This window comes from Leptinotarsa decemlineata, unplaced genomic scaffold (genome assembly GCF_025532065.1).
Source record: "Leptinotarsa decemlineata unplaced genomic scaffold, Ldec_3_MD MMD2_tig00002974_RagTag_RagTag, whole genome shotgun sequence".
Taxonomy (NCBI): Eukaryota; Metazoa; Arthropoda; class Insecta; order Coleoptera; family Chrysomelidae; genus Leptinotarsa; species Leptinotarsa decemlineata.
Window position 1 is genome coordinate 7,290,079 of NW_027412578.1, and position 21,773 is coordinate 7,311,851.

The window sequence follows — 21,773 nt, forward strand, 5'->3', positions numbered from 1 at the left end:
GTTATTGTAGGTGCCAATCGAGTGTGCAGTCCAATTAGGTGAAGTTGAGCTTTGACAAGGGTATGAGTGGCTGCATCTCTGACATTATCGATTTAAGGGATTGCATCAGTTCAATTGAAGCTTGTTGAAAATCACTGGATACACTCGATAGAACTAAGATATCGATGGTTTCCTAGTGAATACTCGTATGTACTGTTCGTGGAATATTGAATTTGATCTAAACAGATTTAATTTGATTTTTTCCATTCATATGAAAAGTTGAAAATGTGAATAATACTGATGATCTTTATTCCAGTATCAGAATTCATACAGAAGTTGTCAAACTGAGCCAAATAGAAATGAGAATTTTGAATTGGTTATTTATAGGATGAACGTTTGAAATAGTGATTTTAACAAAAATCAACATTAGAATACCCTGATTGAAAATTGAAAACTCCTCTATTCATATAAAATACTTGGATATTATGGAAAAATTATTTTCACACACCAGATATAAATTTGAATTGGTTTTAAAACAGATGGATTCGTTTTGAAATTGAATTTGTTTGAACAGACAACAGAAACAGAATTTGTTACTACCAACAGACAAGTATCGTTAGAGTTGCGAAGTAATTTTATATGATGAGAAATATTGAGTTTCACGACCGAATAGAGGCAAATCTTCAATGTAGGATTGATTGGGAAACCATTTTTCAGCTGAAAGGGCATACATTCGATTGTGACCGTGATGTGAAGGAAAAATATGTGAAAACTAGTCTTTTGGAATGATTAGAAACCAACATATTCGAGAATTTGGATCACTCCTTATTGGCCAAATATAATTTTCAAATCTGTTACCTATAGTTGAAATTGATTATGGATCATCGGACAGCAAGCCATGATGGTTCAACCTCTGAAGAAGCTAGCCACTTGCGCCAGCGAAACGTCAGGAAGAAATTCCAAAAATCCACGGCTTTCAAACTCGAAAAACAGTGACACTGAAAACTTCAGCCGCGAAAGTCTTAACCACTTCATCATTATGAGATTGCAATAACATTTTTCAAGGACAAAATACAAGCACTACAGGAAAACCCTGAAGTCACTCTGAGACTGGTTCCTGTACGAAAGTGGCGAATCACATTAGATTTGAATTGCTGGAAATTGAATACATTTGGAAAAACGTTCTCAGGAAGTTTATTCCATATAAACTCAGTTCTCCAAATGAAACAGTTTTCAAACAGTGAAGTTCGAAGTGTACTGAGTTGTACCTCAAAACGATGAGTAGCCACATTTCGCGTATTTCTGATATGTAACGCTCGAATATGCCAAGTCACTTGAACATTTCTCGTGAAAGTATCTATAGAAGAGAAACAAATCTCCAATCTTTTTTCGGTGTTCCAGACTATCAAAGTTGCAAGTGATGTTCGCGTCTTCAATCAGGCGAAAGGCTCTTTTCTGGATGGAATCCAGCAGATTCAAGGTATGCTCAGGGGTGGAGCTCCATACATGACAACAATACTCCAAAGAAGGCTGATCTGAGCTTGAGAAGGCATCAAAAGTTGCTGGGCTGTGTTTACTTTTCTGATTCGGAACAGTATTCCAAACTTTTGAGGAGCAGCCTCTGCAAGTTCAGCGACATGAACGTGTCAAGACACGTTGGTCCATTTTAATCCCCAACTCACTCATCGAAGCAGAAAGCGGAATTTCCTGTCCCGTCATTTTTATATCGAGATTGGAAACATAATAATAAAAATATTTTTTTTTCTTATTAGTCAATGGGCTATGCTTGAAGACTGGCAGTAAACAAATCTAAAGCAAATGGAACTTCAAACGTTTAAGCTAGTCTCTAATAAAAATAATAATAATGATTGCTTTCATTGACAAAATGCAATACAACATATAGTAGATATAAAAAAAAACAGGCAGTTTTCAAATGATATCCTACATTTTTGTCAAAAGGCAGAATTCAGGTTATGATCTTGTCATTTGAGTAACGCAATCAGAACTTGCTCTTCCATTCAACCGTCTTCATAACAATTAATTACAAATGAATTCTAATCATTAACCACTTATGCTTATCTCGTTCAATGAACGACAATGAAAAAAACAATTGAAAAAAAATTGAAAAATGTTAACTAATAATTCGCCTACAAAACGTTAATGAAAACTAGTGAAGAAACAGAAAAATATTGGCTAATCATTTTACCTAGAAACAGATAATTGCATGTATATACACATAGGCATTCATATACACACATATATAGGTGGATCATCATTTACAGCTAGACAATAAATTTGGTAGAAGAAATTCATTCAAAAGTAAATCATCTTTCAGCTTTTTTCTGAATTTTGCAAGCGACAGTGAGTTCAATGTGTCAGGGAGTCGATTATACAGCCGAGATATATTATATGAAAAGGAGCATCGAAATAATTAAGTAAAGATAACTCGATAACTTAATTAAGAGTTAAGATAACTCGGTACTTTCGTAGAGATTATATTATGAAATGAAATGCAAGAGTGGAATATTCTTCGGGCCTCCATATTCGACCATCCTAGACTACTCAAATGATGAGAAATAGGTTGTCACTTTTTGTTTCAGTGATAAGTCTTAAACAAGAATTCTGCAAAGTTTGTGGTCTGCTTTCGTCAGACTGTAACAAACTTGAGCCATATACAGTATCCGCATAGTTTGCGTGAGATAGTACCAAGGCATCACACAGCAATTTCTTGGACTGTCTATTGAGAATCTCCCTGTTCGAATATATAGTTTTCAAGCTGCAATATCCCCTCTTCAGGATTAGTGAAACATGAGGTGGAAATCTGAGAGACTGATCTATTGTGAGACCAAGATTTTTAGTGCTCTCAGACAAACTAAGATGAACATTATCAAGAAAAATCGAAACTTGATTTTGACATCTTTTTCTCATTGCTGTCCTCCCGAATAGCATGGCAACAGTATTAGAAGGATTGATTGTTAGACAGTATTCTTTAGAGGTGGTTAATAACGAATTCAGATCTTGGTTGATTTGTTGGCAAGCTTTTGCCAGTGAACTTTTAGGAAAGTGCATATAGATTTGAGTGTCATCTGCGTAACTGTGAATTTTAGTATACTTCAGACATCTGGGAAATTGTGACGTATATATCACGAATAATGCAGGGCCAAGGATAGACCCTTGAGGGACACCTGCAAAAACTCCAAGATAATCTGAAGGCTGATTATCCCAAATAACACATTGGGTTCAAATAGTTATCAATAAGACCAGCAGAAGAGTTCGCAAATCCAAGATATTTTAATAAGGCAATTAAAAGCTGATGGCATATTCTATCGAAAGCTTTGGAAAAGTCTATTAATTAATTATAATTAAACATTTATATTTTTAGAGAAAACCGATGCCTGAGTTCTTGTGGCATTGAATTGAACCTGGTTACTTTCACCCTGATTCGAAATCATTTTCAAATCCTCATTAAGTTTTGCAATCTCCTGCTGCCGGTGAAGATGAGCCTCCGTAGCCGATGTCCTGGAATCCCAATGGAATGGCAAGACAAGTGTGCTGTCGTCAGTAAAGCAATATATTGGATTCGTGGTTTTTTCAAATGACTAGTTGATATACAGTAAAAAAAAAGAGTTGGAGACGAAATGGATCTTTGGGAAAAACCAGCGTTATTGAAAACATTTTTCGAGATATATCCATCGACGGCCAGGAAGCTACAGAGCCATACACAAAAATGATCCGACAAGCCATAGCATCAAAGTTTGGTCAGCGAACCCTCATGCTATACACGGTCAAAGGGAATAGCGGGTTGGACCATTTCCAGAAAATCAACTGTGGAGTGGAATGCAAATTAGCTAGCTAGTGGATTTGCTTTTTCTATGTCTGTTGTTGCAATTGAACCATCCGATTGTGTCAGTGGTGGAATCATGGATTTTGTGAAATTTTGATTAACAGCTTCAGCTGCCGACCAGAAGGATCTAGCCGTTGGAATTGGCAAGCAGTTTATTCCTATTTCTCTGAATGTGAAGTTATCTGCTCTCATTCATCTTAACTTTGCAGCTGTTGCGAGCATCAACAAACTCAGTTCAGCTTTTGGCACTGGTATTTTTGCGCCACCACCGGTAGGCGAGATTTTTGGAGGCGGCAGCTGATGGAACCGTTAATTCGGGTAGGTTCATTTTATTGTATTTCTAATCGAAAAAATCTGGTAGTGTGAAATTCCAGTTATTGGGTAGGTAGTGGAAGTCAAATTGAAAAAGCACTAAGAAGGTGGAATTCCGTTTGTGAATAGTAACCACGCCTGAAAAAGCTTTTTTATTGCAATCAAAATCTCACATTGACTTGTTACTCAGATACTCAATAATTAAAGAGGGTACTGAAACCAGTTGTTATGTCTGCTTCACATACAAGTTGTGTGAATATAAGCTTAGTTATGGTACAAAATCAAGAAATTAGTCATTGAAAAGTATATGGAATTTTGATAAAATGTACTATAAAACACCGCATAAGAAAAGGACAGAGAAACTTCTCCACAAGAACATGGATTGGCTCAGAATAATAACAGAGTAACCCATTTGATACTGTCCATTAGTAGGAAATCTAACCAAAATGATGCTAAATAACAAATCCCAGCTAGTGACTGTGTCTTGTGCTGATATCAGAAACAGGATTACAGGAGGCAAGCAATTCTCAGACAATCATAGTTGAGACGTAAAAAAACAATAGGTGGAAAAAGAATAAAGCAATGATCCTCTGAGGTTGGAGTATTTTTCGGGAAACTTGGATAAAAATAGGCTAGTCAAAGGTAACCTCAGGAAAAATATATTGCTGAATTCTCAAGACTGGCCTTTATGGAAGTCTTGATGGTGATGGTAATCTCTTCATAAGTCGTCGTGGAAATTATAGCTCATCGTCTACAAGAGTGAAATAGGATGAATAATGGATAAACTGAATTAAAAATGATTGTAACTCTTCTGACACCAAAAAGCGTGATGAAAATTTATTTCCCAATGAACTAATTTATCTGAGCCACATCAAAAAGTTGTTGAAGCTAGTGAGATGGAATTTTGATAATCAGTAATAATTCTTGAGATACCATTATCCGTTGAAATAAGGTGGCTGACATGATTATTTTTTCTACTCCTAATTATAAATGACTTTAAATGTTTTAAATTGATTGATTTGATCATTCAGCAGGTTACTATCGCAATGTTCATGTTCATGAATTTCCAAGAATTTCAATTGATTGAGAAAAGGTTGGAAACTCAATTATACGAAATCATGAGAATGGGCATTGCGGATGTAATCTGCTGAATGATCGATCTGAATCAGTCACCAGTTTTCAAATTAGCGTAACCACATTGTCACAGGTTAACACATTTTAGGTATTCAATTGAGTTGAGGACCTCTTTAATTACCTTCAGTAGAGCTAATATTATGATTTATTTTCCGTTAATTGTAATTGTTTGAAAATGTCCTCACAGGACGAAACTGCAGTGACATCAATTACAAATAGAAGTGGTTAAGAAACATACAGAGTTTTATTTTTATTTTTCGATTCATTGATAACATTATGCATCTGTCATTGTCATTTCTATTGTTAATCTATTCTACATTGTTGATTATAATAACTTGCACTCCCAAAATAATCTACTACATAGCAGAATGATTCTTATCACGAAGAAGGCAAATCGATCTCACAATTATTTAACCTATATTATGGTTATTATCGATGAATTGAACTGCCGTTCCGTCAATGTATATTACTCACTGTATTGATTTCTATACTTTTTCCACCTTCCTACACACAATGGAATGAAAGAATGATATGGAATAATAACAATGTTGATTTTAAAAAACAAGTGTGAAGTTATATATGACTCTGCGTGAATTTGTAGTTCGCGAATAAATTAATTCATCAATAAGCACAAATTTTTTTAAAGAAATGTGGTCTTTCACGGCTTGAGTCATGGTTGGAAAGAACAAAATCTAGAAAATTATAGTGCAACGAGTTCATAAAAATCATTCCTTGCGCTCATATTTTCAAATGAAAAAACTCAATGGAAAACTTTAAATATATTATTCTGGATATCATGTTTTGAATCCATCTCGCTAGCTCAACTGAAATTCAATTTTGAATGCTAGTCCAACCCTGGAAAAAGGTACCTTTGGATCGAGGGCCTGGATGCGTGGCAGCAAGGGAGGATAAGTCTGGAACAAAGGAACAAAAACACTAATTTGTCCTTGTAGCTATTCCAACGATTGCTATTAGTAAAAGCTGAGCGGCATGCACACGACAAATTTTGGGGGTTTCTAGCAAAAACATATCTTTCATACAGAAACGTTGTTTGAGGGCAGTGATAAGAGCTGTCCCGTTTGACCCTCGTATGTAGAGCGTAATTTTCAAGAACTTTAACGATATTGTCAGTTTTTTGTCACGTTCAGATTTGCAAGTAACGAAACATTTGGATAGATGCTAGCCAGTGGTTATTGGAATTATTGTTGAAGAGAATACTTCAAAATTATCAGTCTTGACAAAATGGTTAGAACTTTCGCGGCCGAGGTTTTCAGTTTCACTATTTTCCAGGTTTGAAGGTCAGGTTCTACTCGACGTTTCGCTGATGCGTGTGGCTAGTATTCAAATGTTCATATATCCTAAGTTAATATCTCCGATGGCTCAATATTATGGCTGTGTAACAGCTCCGTCACACTGGAACCCGCTTTGAAAAAAATCAATTTTTTTAGCCTACTTTACCTACAAACTAGTAGTAGTTATGTTAATTTTTTTGTAGTCTTATCGGTTACTGAGAAAGCACTATTGATATTATTCTAACTACAAAGGATGAGTAATAATGTGCCAAAATATTCTGAAATAGGTTCTAAATGGATTGTAGTTTATTGTAGTAACAACAAAATATCACTATATTTTATATTCTTTTGAATTATAGCAAAAAAGCTACTATAACAAGACTACAAATCATGAAACAACAATTGTCCTCAAACTGCAAACGATGAAGTTGATTGTAGCTGAAATTAGATGTTTGTAGTTGCCATTAAACACATCGAAAATGAATGAAATAAAATCGAGTATTTTTCAAGTTCATTTGTAGTGAATCAAGAACAAGATTTTAACTACAAACGATGCTGATGAATGTAGTAGTGTGCCATATTTTTTGTATATCTAGGGCCCATGCTTTTTTCACAATAATACTAGTATTCTTCGATCGTTATTGTTTTAAGCTTATTTAAAGAATAATATTTTCAACTTTTCAGTTCGATGTTTTTTGAAAGCGTATTTTTTAATTCTTTTTAAACTATATTTATCCCAACTTTTTAGCTCGATGTTCTTTGAAAGCGTGTTTTTCAGTTTTTTACAGAGCAATTCAAATTCGTGTCTGTACATGGGGATCTCGTAAACGATAAGAGATAGAGTGTCGGTTGAATTATGGCAAAGTTGCGTATTTTAGGGACCTATTCAATGATGTAAAGAGATCAATCTTCTTTTTTCGCAGACATATTGTAAATCTGTCCACATTTTGCTGTTAGCACTTGATGCGGGCTCTCAGAATATATCCATGAATCTTTTATACAGGGTGCCATCTGACTTGGGCCAAACCCATCTTTGAATTTTTACATACGGACCTGTATTTTTTGTTGTAGTTTTGGGATCGTAGACGTCCATTTCATACTGAGAAATCGAATTAAATTTTATATTTCGGGATTTTTTGGTAATATTCGATTATAATTGTTTGAATTATTCACTTAAAAATTACGGCACTGGAAATTGGTTGACTGAGTTGAATAAAAACACAATAGCAACTTTCATGTCTCCCTATGTACCGTAGAGTTTTTCTAGAGTTTTTTTTTTATTTTTAGGTACCTATTCATATTTTGTCCATTGCTCTGAGCGTTTTCTACAATGAACTTCGAATGAGAAAACATTTTATGATTATCTGAAACATATCTACAACAAAAATATATTATATGGTGGCAATAGTAACATCCGGAACGAAAACTATGATTATATTAAAAATTTAAATGAAGTAAGTTATTTAGATACGCAAAAAATTCATTTTGCAATAAATGTTCGAATTGGAGATGGTCCGCAAGATCACCAGATCATACTATTTTAGACTATTTTCTATGGGGGACATTGAAAAATAGGATTTACGCTGGCAGAGTAACAATGTAGCAAATAAGTGTATTAGGGTCAATAAATAATATGAAAAACCAAGTTTAAAAATGTCTCGAAATGGAAGGACTCCAATTCGAACATTTATTGCGCCAATAATTTTTTTGGGTACCTATATAAATTACTTCTTTAATTTTCATTGAAATTATAGTGTTCGTTTGGAATGTTATTATTGCTATCTTTTCTTTTTCTGATTATTAAAACACATATAATATATTTTTGATGTAGATATGTTCCAAATAATCATAAAAGGTTTTCTTATTCGGAGTTCATTGTAGAAAACGCTCAGAGCAATGGAAAAAACATGAATAGGTACCTAAAAATGAGAAAACACTCTCGAAAAACTCTACGATACGTAGGGAGACGTAAAAGTTGCTATTATGTTTTTATTCAACTCAGTCAATCAATTTCCAGGGCCATAATTTAAAAGGGAATAATATACACAATTATAATCGAATATTACCGAAACATCCCGAAATATAAAATTGAATTCGATTTCTCAGTATGAAATCGACGTCTACGATCCAAAAACTACAATAAAAAATACAGGTCCGTATGTAAAAATTCAAAGATGGGGGTGGCCCAAGTCAGATGACACCCTGTATAAAAGATTCATGGATATATTTTGAGAGCCCACATCAAGTGCCGATAGCAAAATATGGACTGATTTTCAATATGTCTGCGAATAAAGAAGATATAGGCAAAAAAGTAATTCAGGATGTTTTGGTTTTTCCTGTATATCTCCAGAAGCAAAAGAGCTATATTCGATTTTACATCATTGAATAGGTCTCTGAAATACACAACTTCGCCACCATTCAACCGACACTCTATCTCTTATCGTTTACGAGATCCCCATGTACAGCAACGAATTTGAATAGCCCTGTGTGTGTTTTGTACACTATAAGTTCAGATCAAAGAGTTACACAATGATAATAAAATATAACAATGAAAGTGAATTGAGTATGGGAGTATAGGTAAAGTTCGGCGCCCACAAAGATAATAATCAATTTTTTTTTGTTGATTTTTTTATAAATCTCTGTTGATGTTATCAAATATAAGCAGTATATTTAAGGCAGTTCAAGTTGTACAAAATGTACTTTAAAAGTTTTCTGTGCCTATGTGTTGTTAGGGTCAAATTTGTATTGAACTTGTTTTGAAAAGCTTCGAGAATTAGTTCGGGGGGCTGTTTTAGAATCCATACCTTCAACTTCTTTTTGCATAGGAAACGACTATTAAGTGCTGTTATTTCATTTGGGATTTTTCTGTGAATTATCGGGCAAGAGAGGAATCTTTGGTTTTTTGTAGTTCCAACCTTTGGTATTCTACTTGTTTAGTTTTTCAGTCGAGTATTGTATGGATGGTCTATTTGGGGTAGTTCATACTTGTGTTGGCGACGGTAAGATTGAGGAAGTACAGTTGATGGATTATAAATAGCTTAGATTGTTGGAAGAGTTTATCTGACGGAAATCTGTAGCTTTTATTATACATTATCTTCAACAGCCATTTTTGTGTCACTTCTAGGTTTTTAATATAATTATTAACTATCCCACCCCAAGCAAGTATTCAATTTTTTTGTTACGTATTCAGCGTGTTTGTGCCATCTAAGATTTTGGTTTATAATGAGGCCTAGATATTTTATATGTTCTCCCCTTTCGATGTCAATGATATTGCCGTTAATATTAACTGTAATTTTATTATATTTGGATAAGTTGTTGTTTTAAATCGAAAAAGCAATGAAGTGGGCCTAAGAAATGTTTACTGTTTACCAGTGAAATAAAGTTTCCATTTCCCTTTTGGCGATAAATTTCAAAATATTCCTATTCTTGCCACGCAATAGACGGGCGGTGTCGTCGTCGACAAAGCTGATAATATTCGCTTTCGCATCAATATTGATATACATATTGAATATAATAGGTCCAAGCACCGTTCCTTGGGACACTCCACACTCAATGACTTGATCTGAACTGAATGAACTATTGATTTCAACTCTCTGTTTTCTGTTCGATGAGTAACTAGTGAGGAGTTTCAATGGTTCACCTCTGAAACCTATATTTTTTTAAACTCTCAGTAATTTGTGATGGCACTCTGTGTCGAATACCTTTGTCAAGACAACGAAGACACGTAATAAAGTTTCTCCTATGTCCATCGTCTCATAATTTTTTTTTTCAAATGAACCGTTGCATCGTGTGTTGACTTGGCTTGGCGAAATCCATACTGATTATCCGAAAGTATATAATATTTTTTTATTTATCTCTCTATTCTTATTTTTAGAATTTTTTTAAAAACTTTTCAGATATGGCTCAATCAGGAAATGGGTCTGTTATTAATTTGTTTTGTTTTATCTTCAGATTTATATAAGGGCTTTATAACTGTGTGTTTGAGGGCATCCGGAAATGTTCTTTCAAAAATGGATATGTTTATGATGAATGTTATCGGTTTCACCTACTAATTTGATTGAAGTTTCGGATTCAATATTATCTATTCCGGGGTCTTTTTTTGTTTAAAATTTCAGAATCACCTCTCTCACTTCGCTTTCGGTGCAATCTTCCAGATAAATTGAGTTCAATAATTTTTTTCTCTGAAATTATTATGTCTATCTGTATTTTTGGTGTTTGTCAACTTTTTGCCCATTTTAGTAGAATAATGGACAAAATATTCCGCAATGTCTTGTTAATTTGTATTAATATTGTCATGCTGTTCGATATTCTTGATCCTAGATTTTAGAATGGGATTCTATATCCGATTGAGGTTCACAACTTTTTCTTCTTTGTTGAAATAATCCATGTGTATGTGTATCCACGATATCCCTGGTCGTGGAGAATGAGTTCTGTGTTTTCTAACAGAATCCTGTGGTTTCCTCCACTAAGTGCATGTTCTGCCATTTGGCCTAGTCTGCAGTCTCTTTCATGAATCTTCTGGTGGTTCCGATGTATACCTTCCCACAAGTGCATGGTTTGCGATAAACCCCTGCTACTAATAGTGGATCCCTTTTTCATTCCATGATGTTCAAGAATAGCAAACACGGCAAGAAGAAAAGGTTCAACTAACGTTATTGATAATTTAGCAAATTTATCTCACCAGACACCGGAATCGATAATAACATGCTTTACGTAATTCACCTAAGCCAGATACAGGTATTAGTACACGAAACTACCTGACGAGCCAACCTAAATACGCGTTACGCAGCGTAATATCCACGTAATATCTGTATACTATCCGGGGTGTCAACCTGAAGATGCGTTACGCAGCGAAATACCCATATAATATCTGCGTAATATCCACTCATCTGAGATATCAACTCAGGATGTATAAACCTCTGAAGAAGCTAGCCACTAGCGCTAGCGAAACATTAGGAAAAAATTCCAAAAAATCCAGTAGCAATTATTTTCGAATGCTTTTTGGTATTTTGGAATTTTCGTTATTCTCACTTTCCGCAATCTTGAAGAAACTATAGAGCAATTAATTTTTTTCCATCTCTGCGACCAATAGTTATATTCGGTATCGCAGTGAACAGAGTTTTCCACAAGAATAATTTTTATATCTCAACAAATGGAGAAATGTAATCTGAAAAAAAAACAAATAAAAGGTTGTTTTACAAAAAATACGATTGAACTGTCTACTATTCCATTAATAAAAAATGTAGGAAACTTTCGAAGCCAGAAAGAAAAATGAGTGGGTGCGAACTGAATGGGAAAATGTGAGGAATATCCATATGAAAATAGTTGTTCTGAAAGGGTGATAGTAGGTGATAGTAGGTGATAGTAGGTGATAAAACCTACATAAGAACTAGTTATTTTTTGGTCTTTTTATGAGTATCTCACATTTTTAGTTCAATGATAGAGACGCCAAAAAACGTATCTTTGAATCCAAACTATTCTAAAAACATTCTTCCATCAATTCAAATTGAATTTATGCCTGCGATTCAACATACTAACATCGTGGAAAGATCATAAATATCTCTTAAGAGGACATAAAGTGAAGACGTTATGTATCATTATGTTATCCATAATGATGCTGATGAGGTGATTAAACCAGTGACTTGCTCTGGAACTTCGAAGTAAACCATAAACGTTGATAGTGTTTCATGTTGGTGACATTTTTCAACAATATTATTTCATATTTCACATTTTACATAACAAAATTCAACGAATCCAATTGAAGAATTTTGACATAATATTGAGTTTGAGATTGATACAGAGAAATTCACGATGATAAGGACCTAGATACTTATGATGTACGGTTTGGAACCTTTGGTGTAGTAATGAATATTACTGAAGTTTTTTCCCAACACCAAATCGTCATTTTAAACACCTCGACACGTGTTCCGATCACCAAGTGATCATTTTCAAGAAGAAGACAAAACAGTTCCTTCCTCTTGGAAATGATCACTTGGTGATCGAAACACGTGTCGAGGTGTTGAAAATAACGATTTGGCGTTGGGAAAAAACTCCAGTAATATTCAAGGACCTAGATCTTGGGAAAAATCCCCAATTGTCACTTCAATTCACACCAGATATAGAAAGATTCAGTTATGACTTTCCAATCATCTTAGGAAAATTTTGTTAGAGATGAACTACATCAAGGCTTGTGTCGAAGACATTTTCAATTTATTTATGAAATGAACGATGAAAGAGAAAACAGACATGTTATTTTCCAGTTCATACGATCGATTAGAAACACAACTCAGGGCTTCTAGATCAACCTCCTCTCTACACTTTTTTCGAGGGGCTAGGTGAACTTCATATTATACTTCCAACTATCAACAACGAACTTTTTCAAACAGTTATTCCCGAGTAGAGAGGACTGGATCCTCCGGGAGAAGGAAATATTAAGAGCAGATTGTTTTTGGTTTACAGTATGATCAAAAAACTTCCAGGTTCTGATACAGGCAAAATCTTCCAGGACTGGCTCACTACAAGCTGTCCATTCACCCTTCTAAGCTTGAAACCAAACAGTTGTTGGACTACAGTAGGGATGAACTACGATGTCCAACAGACCTTCTCACAGGTCACTATCGTCTGAATCATCATATGCATAAACTCGAACTCTCGGAAGACAGTATGTGTCGCCTCTGTTTGAATAATAATGAAACAGCAGAGCAGAGAGAGGTTTTGAGAGTTTGGCAGAGCCACATTTACCATCTGACCTGAAATATCATACAAACTAATCGGCTTCATTATAAAGGTGGGTTCATTTGGTCGAATTTGAAGAGGTAAAAGCCATAAAATAACCCTAGCGGGTTACGGTGGAGAGTCTAGTTGACTCTCTCACTTTTTACTCAACATAACCTAACCCAAGGCTCCAGAGACTCTTGAAGTAACTGAAGATGTGAAGACAGAAAAATGTCAAAGAATTAAAAATGGTAGAAAAATTGAGGGTGATTATTTATGTCATTGGAGTTTTCAAAGAGAGAAGTAAAGTGTGAAGGGAGGATTAGAAATAATTTAGGAAAGAACCCAAAACTGAGGAAGGAGTACTTCAAAGTTCAAAAACTGAGTGAAACCATTAGGCTATATATGTCGTAGCTATATATTCTGGAAATCGAACAATGCAGGGGGTGAGAAAATCCCTACTTGTTTATTTTGTGAGAAATTGGATATAGGTCAGGATTGCATAGCAAATTTTTCTCTCGAGATGAGAAAAAAGTGCTTCACAGAAAGTGTTTTGTTTGTATTTCACGTTCAGGAAAGCAGAACATATTTAAATTCCTCAACTCAGCTCGTGCTGACTGAAGTGAGAGAAACTGGGTTGTTAATAGTTCTCTGATGAAAATGAAATGGATAATTGGGAAAGAAAGTTTTTGGCTTTCTACTACTCCATCTTGATACAATAAAGAAGGATGAGGGAGTCTTCCAAAGAAAGGAAGGAAGTAACTCTATACATGGATGTGTAGATCATGCGAAGAAGTAACTTTCAGACACAAACTGAAAGAAAGTTCTCCTGAAACAGCTACTTCCATATAAACATTGAATAATACGAAAGAAAAAATTCTTTCGAAACAAATACTTTTATATGAACACTGAATTATACAGAAGATACTTTTCTCTACTCAGTTCGTTTTTCAAACATTCGTTGTGGAATAAAAATCAGATATCATTCACATGAGTTCTACTTCAAATGAATGGTAACAAATTGCACTTACATAGAACACTGCCATCCTCACTGGTATACACCGATGTTTCGCCTTGAGACACTTGCCCTAAGGCTGTTCAGTACCAAATTGTATAACATTATAGAAAATACACACACTTCATTCATGAATTACGATTTTTTAATGTCACGGAATAACCTTGATCTGCTTATGTCATCGATGACATCGTAATGAAATTCATTCACCTATTTGATTATATTCATATAGATGTATCAAGATGGAGTAGTAGAAAGTCAAAAACTTTCTTTCCCAAAAATTGATCACTCCTAAAAAATGTAACCTCTTCAATTCAGAAATGGATAATGTTTTTTGATTATACCCATTTCAAACAATAGTGAGTTAAAATTCGATAAAATAAAAAAATCTCAAAAAATTCTATCGAACAACAATATCGCGATTTCAAAATCCACGAATGAATGAATTTCCTGGCATATTCCTCATTCCAAATTCGTATCACCGTTTCGTCGCATACAAAAATATCCCCTGCCACTCCTATCTCTATTCCGATCAGAAATGTGTTCTCATTTTGTCATACATCCAATTGATTGTATATTGTGCACAGTGGCAGAAAGGAAAAATGTGCCACTTTATTTATTCCTTCACATTTTCTTTTTGCGTGACCGACTTTCCAGAGAGCTTTCGTTCTCTCCGCGCCTTCGCAGTTTCTGTGTTCTGATTTTCTTCTCGTACAAAGCCAATCAGATGTGATAGATTTCAGAGTGAGCAGGTTTCTCGACAATGGCAGACTATTTTCTGGAAGGATACCGGAAACTGATAGTTGGGGATGACAGAGAGACTTAGTTTCCGGTAAAATTGATGCTTACTTTGCATATTTATTGGAAAAAAGAAGAATATGGTACGAGATATTCTTAAACTTGTTTTTTGAGATGAAAATCACTCGAATTTGACATACTAATGCCTTCATTCAACTCCTTTTCATAAATTCAGCAATGTAATGAGATCAGAACATATATCCATTATTGTCTTCTCAAGAACAAAATCTTGCTAAAAAAACTAATCAATACAGTTTATTGTATGATTTTCACTATGAGAGTAGAGGTATTATGAGGGTTTTAAAAAAACCGCGACACCTATCAGAAAACAACTACTCCCCTGTATTATACCACAAAGGGCCTTGGACTATATCCGACAGCTGTCAGTACAGGATTCTTCATTGAATTTCATTAGTTCGGACTTCCATTGTCTAATATATAAAATGATTTGAAATCCCTGTAACAACTAAAAAAGAAGAACCAAAAATGCTGAAAATAATAATTATATTGAGCAAAAATAACCTGAAATGAAATAATAGTAAAAATAGAACGATTGAACAAAAAAATGAAGAAAAATGAAAATAAAATAAAAAGTTAGGAGATTCCAAGCCACGTTAGTTCACGACGTTTCGATTGTTAGTATCTACAATCGTCTTCGGTTGATGACTGGAATGATTCCTCCGAAAAATGATTATTTATGGGTTGTTCGAGTACTTTCACTTATCCCCGCTTTCCCATTTTTCCGCTTCACTGATTCAGTGGGAGATGACTGTCGGAAGTTGGTCATTTTTCGCTAGATGATGGGTTTTCATATGTTGCGTATCTCTACGCAATACGTTGTTGAACAGCATGTATGTGGCTTCCTTGAATTTTCTCCTAAACCAATGTTCCTCTCTGTGTATGATCTCAGCTTGGGACCACTCGATGTTGTGTTGATGAGTCCAAACATGGTCTGCTATTCCAGATTTGGTGGTTTCCTCTAGCTTTGTATGTTTCTTGTGGTCGGCAATGCGACCATTCAATGGCCTCTTAGTTTCACCAATATAGGATTTTCCGCACTCTCAGAGTTTCCGGTAAATGCAATTCTTGGAATCGCAGTTCGCGTTTGGTGGCCTGGTTTTCGTGAGGCTGCTACGGATAGTGTTACCGGATCTGAAGCAGGTTCTGATGTTGTACTTGGAACCAATTCTTCTTATCCTCTCCGATAATCCTCTGATGTAGGGGAGTGCAAGCACTGGTTGTGATGGCATTTCTTCCTGCTGTCTTTTAGCCAAAGTGTTTTCTACTATCGCTTCGAAGTAGCCATTCCGTTGAAGATCATTTTTGATGATGTCTAGTTCCTTCTCGAGACCTTCCTTCGTATTACATAGCCCGAAAGCACGGTCTAACAGAGTATTGATGATTTCTCTTTTAGTCGATTGATGGTGGTTGGATACTGTCCCGTGTCCGGGTTTTCGGTATACAGATGTTTCCGACATAGTGTCGGTCCTCTTCACCAAAACGTCTAAGAATGGTAATTGGTTGTGGATTTCCTTCTCCATTGTGAAAATGATGAAGGTCTCATGCTTTTGATGTGTTTCAGGAAGGCGTCTAGTTCAGTATTTCCATGGTTCCATACTATGAAGGTGTCGTCAACATATCTCGACCTCTTCAATGGCCAGAGTTTCAAACCACTCCATATATATGTTGACTATGACCGGTAAAAGTGGCGATCCCATTGGTAATCCCTCATCTTGTGTGAAGAATTCGACCTTCAATTGGAAATAACAGTTTCATACACGTAATCCTAGTAATTCCATAATCACTTCACCGGAACGTTGGTGTAAAGGCTTTCCACGTCGAAGCTAATTAGTTGATCTTCCTGTGTAACTTCAATTGACCCTAGTAGTTCGACAAAATGCCTTGAATTCTTCACTTGTAATGGTTGTATTACGGGAAGTGAAAATTTAGACAAGTTTTGGGTAGCCGAATCTTCTTCATTGAAGTTATTCCTACATATGCTGTTGTCGATACAGCTGCCGCAATAGATTTTCAATTATTGTAACACACTTGCAGACCGTTTTCAGGCTGTTTAGCCACTCGTTAGTGTCATCAAATAAAGTCGCTAATTTCCGATAATTGAAAATCGAATTCCTTCAGAGTATAGTGACACCTGTCGGATATAATCCAACGCCCATCACGGTATTAGCCAGGGGAGTAGTTGTATTCTGATAGGTGTCAGTCCATTGATCTACAGTGTAGAAAGTATGTCCACTGACTGTATGCCATGTGAAATTAGTTACGCCTGGGACTATAGAATTTTTCAGCAATTCCATGAAATGGAATGATCCAGTCAGATTCTTAACAGTCAAAAATATGACTGAAATATTGTCAAAGTTTAAAAATATTTCAGAGGAGTGCATTACGGATTATGGTCGATTATTAAAATGTTTCATTGTCCACCCCCCATTTATGCCGAATGTAATTCAACATGAAACTCAAAGCAGATTGGGATTTATTCAAAGCTGAATCATCCATTTTTAAATTGAGGAATTCAAACTGGTCGGGAAATAATTCAGTATTCAAATTTTGTTGTATCTAGACATTTGTAATATTTGATAGTACTCTTGTTGGGATTGTGCTGATGAGGTGATTAAACAAATGCCTTGTCACGAAACATCGAAGTACACCATTGTGGATGATAGCGCTTCCTGTAAGCGACATGTATATTACATTGTGTAGTGATCCTATTGATAAAATCCGTCTCAAATCCATTACGCTTTCAGTAGTAAAAACGGAATGGGTAGAAGTACATTATATATTTTTTGGAGAGTATTTTTCAGAAGTGTCTCACATTTTTTGTTCAATGATAGAAAACTAGGTAGCTAAACAGCTTCTTTCCCAAAAAAACCCAACTCTCCTGAAAATATTTCTTTTTTAATTCGAATATAGAGTGAATTAGGAATCAACAGAAAGTTTTGTGGTTAATCCAGCTTGATCACATTTTGTCTTTCCTTGTTTCAAACAGAAACGTGAAACGACCCCTTCCCAAACATTTTCAATTTCAAAATCTGAATTGTTGGATAAAATATCATCTGTCGTCTCACTAATCAACTCGTCAGACAACACCTTCATCACTAGAGGGTAACATTAACAGAGCGCAGTTGCCGTTGACCATTTACTAATAATAATTATAATTGTGATGCACTGTTGGGATTGGAAAACTTTGGTATAGTAATGAATATCACTGGAGTATTTCCCAATACCAAACCGTTATTTCAACACCTAGACTCGTGATCATCTTCAAGAGGAAGATCAAACAGATCATCTTCAAGAGGAATATCAAACAGTTTCTCTTGAAAATGGTCACTTGGTGATCGAAACACGTGTCGAGGTGTTAAAATAACGGTTTGGTGTTGGGAATGTTGTTGGTGTTGGGGGATATGCTCTCAGTTGCTCAGTTGCTTTGAAGCTTTCATATATTCGGAAAGATTATTGTACATTTTTGGACCAATGCATTCTGGTCCAGTATGAGTCACTTCTCATTCAGCAATTGACACATGGAACTGGTTTTCTAATCCCGTATCGTGGTGATGAATACTTTTACTCAATGTTAAATTTGACCTATTTCAAAACATATATACACAAACATTCCAAATATAGAGACTGATACAAAAGTTGAAATATTATATTTTTGGAAACAATGTCTGAATGAATCGTTTTGGGAAATATTTGCCATGCATTATACAATGCGCAACGATGGATCAAAAACACCTTCCGGTTCTGGTGAAGGTGTTTCAGTCTCAGACCCAGGACAGAAATATCAAACTGCCTAGGAACCTTTGCGACTGTATTTCGAGCGAAAATTTACGCTATTGAATTGTGTGCGAAGAGATTGAAAGAATCCAACCTCATACACAAGTCAATAAAAATATTTTCGAACAGTCAAGAGGCGCGGCGTTGGAATTTCATGGCTCCTACCAAGCAACCTCTAAATTGGTAGCAGATTGCCAAACACGACTCTCCTCGATAGAAAGACTTGACAGATTGTCTCTGGTCTAGATTCCAGGCTATACTGGCCTGGAAGGCAATTAGGCTGCTGATTCCGTTGCAAAGAAGGGTGCTGCAAGCAGCTTCATCGGACCAGAACCTGTCATTGACATCGCTTTAGGCTTTGCCAAACAAACATTGAACACCTGGATGGCAGAAAGATTTGAGGATTTCTGGCAGAATCTTCCAAGATTGGCTCACTTCAAGGCGTGTATTCACCCTTCGAAGCTTGATACCAAACAGTTGTTAGACTACAATAGCAATGAACTACGATGTCTAACAGGACTTCTTACAGGTCACTGTAATTTGAATTATCATATGCAGAGACTCGGATTGTCGGAAGCCAGTGTGTGTCTCCTCTGTTTGGAAAGTGATGAAACAGCAGGACACATACTTTGTGCCTGCCCTGCTCGGAACCAAATCAAGTTTTTAAAGTTCCGCAGAGCCGTACTCTTACCATCTAACCTGAAAGACCACTCACCCACTGGCTTCATTAAGAAGCTGAGTTTATTTGGTCGAGTGTGAATAGGTGTGAGCCACAATGAACCCTTGAGGGTTGCGGTGGAGGTTCAAATATACCTACTTACTCAGGACCTAACCTAACATAACCTAACAATGCGCTTTTGTGCAACGAATACATTTTATGTCGGAGTTGACCCTACCCAAAAACAAACAGCATACCTAATTCTAGAGTCTACATGAGCATAGTAAATACCAAATAACTGAGCTCTAGTCAATACCGATCTGAAATTGATGAAAAGAAACTGTTGAGTTTGAGGTTAATTGGCAAACTCTATATGAATTGAATGATTGAATATATGAGGAAGTAAATGAGCATTAAAGCGATGAAATGGTTTTGTAGTTGGAATAATTCTTAACTTCACCAGTTGCAAACAGAAATTTGAAACGATTTCTGCTCAAACAAACCCAATTTCAAAGTCCGAATAGAGAGCCTATCATGTACAGAGCGGACCACATTGGACGTTTTCGAAGGGAAACTCCTGTTTTCAAACTAAATAGAGGGAAACTGATTGCTGTGTCTGGGAATGAAATTTTATTATAAATTCGATGGTGAAAATCGCATATCGATATCTGTCATCATTTTCGATTTACAGCACGTTGTCCGAAAATTTTCATTTTCGAAAAACCATCCACATAGCAATTTTTTACCTAGAATTCAATGTTGTGAAAAACTGATTTATCAAATGAGATATCAATAGTTAAAAATAGAAAACTATTTTGTTTAATGAGACACCCTATATATTCCTGCATATGTCAATAAAGCTTGGAATTACCTTCCCATAAATGCAGCACACTTCATGTTTTGGTGGAGTCATCTTTAAAATACAGAGCTTTTCAGGTTTTTTCTTGTAGACTTAGAAATGCACTCTTTGATCAAGTAGGCTTTGAACGATGTGGTGATGAATCAGAATGAATGCAAATCTTTACTGGTAGCTGTAAAATTTTGATTTGAGCAGTAGTTTTTGTTCAATTTTCAAACACATTTGCAATGTATGTAAGGATGAGAATCATGAAAAATTGGATATGATAGTCTGTTTTGTACACAACCTGATTGTTGGCAGTCAGTTTGAAAAGAAAAGTACAAAATTATATGAATCAAATTGGAATGACGAGTTAGAAGAAGTAGTCGTTTGAGGTGCTGTTGAAAATAATCCAAAACGTCAACGCAAAATTTGAAAATATCAACAGGCTTACTACAACTAAGGAGATTTTGAAAAAAATACAAATTCAAGCCGTACAGAAAGAGTTCCTCAAATTAGACCAGGAGATTTTGAACGCCGCATGCCTTATCATCAGTGGGTCCTGGAAAGTTGTAACCAATAGCGCGATTTTTTGTTGAATGGTATTTGGACAGACGAAGCTCATGTGAACAGTGCCAGCAGTTTGAACCGCTACAATTCGTATACATAGTCACAACAAAATCCTCATTCTATTGTGGAACAGACAAGTCAATGGAGATTTCAGAGGTAGAATTATCGGCCCGTTCACATTGATAATGACATATCAGAGGTATTTAGAAATTTCAAAGCAAAATATTGAAAAGAAAACTTTGTTGATGAATTTCCGCTGATGGAGCTCAGACAAGACGTGGCTTTGCCTCACAAAACTTCAATTGTCACCAATTTTTTGGTGCAAATTTTGGTTATATTCAGATAGTCAACCAGTCAACCAAGTACTCAACCGTTGGATGGCCAGGTGACCGTACCTAAGGTCTATGGACTTTTACCTCTGGGGAAGATTGAGAGATCTCATTTTCGAATTGCTGGCCAATTCTAGATACATACGAATTGGAAGCGGAAGTGAGGCCAAAGTTTTGCTTCACTCACTCCTATTGAAGTAATTAATTCGGCAAAAAAGGTTCAGAAAAGGTGTCGCCTGTGTGTAAGAGAAGATGGTACACATTCCAAACATTTTCTCTGAAGAAATTATTATCATTATTATTATTCATTGTTGAAGATGCATTTATGATTAGTAAATATAGTACAAATTGTTATCGATTTTATTGAAACTGTGCGTTTTAATTACTGCTGTGAAAAGCTTTCTTAACAGTTGATAGCTACTACTGAACAATTTCTTTCCATTTTATGGCCGCGTCATCCATAGCCTACTTGATCAAAGTGTTTCAAAGTCTACA

The 21,773-nt window shown here is 35.6% G+C and overlaps 1 protein-coding gene across 3 annotated transcripts in view; it reads right to left on the reverse strand.

Moving 5' to 3' along the window:
- Positions 1 to 21,773, reverse strand: part of LOC111502416 (defective proboscis extension response 7) — a 724,909-nt gene that overhangs the window by 67,839 nt on the left and 635,297 nt on the right. For 2 of the 3 annotated variants that reach the window (XM_074177364.1, XM_074177366.1), the window contains one exon: positions 6,139 to 6,183. The exons of the other annotated variant lie outside the window; for it this stretch is intronic. In XM_074177364.1, coding sequence (XP_074033465.1) covers positions 6,139 to 6,183 — 45 coding nt within the window. The remainder of the gene's footprint in view (positions 1 to 6,138; positions 6,184 to 21,773) is intronic. 3 annotated transcript variants of the gene reach the window in all.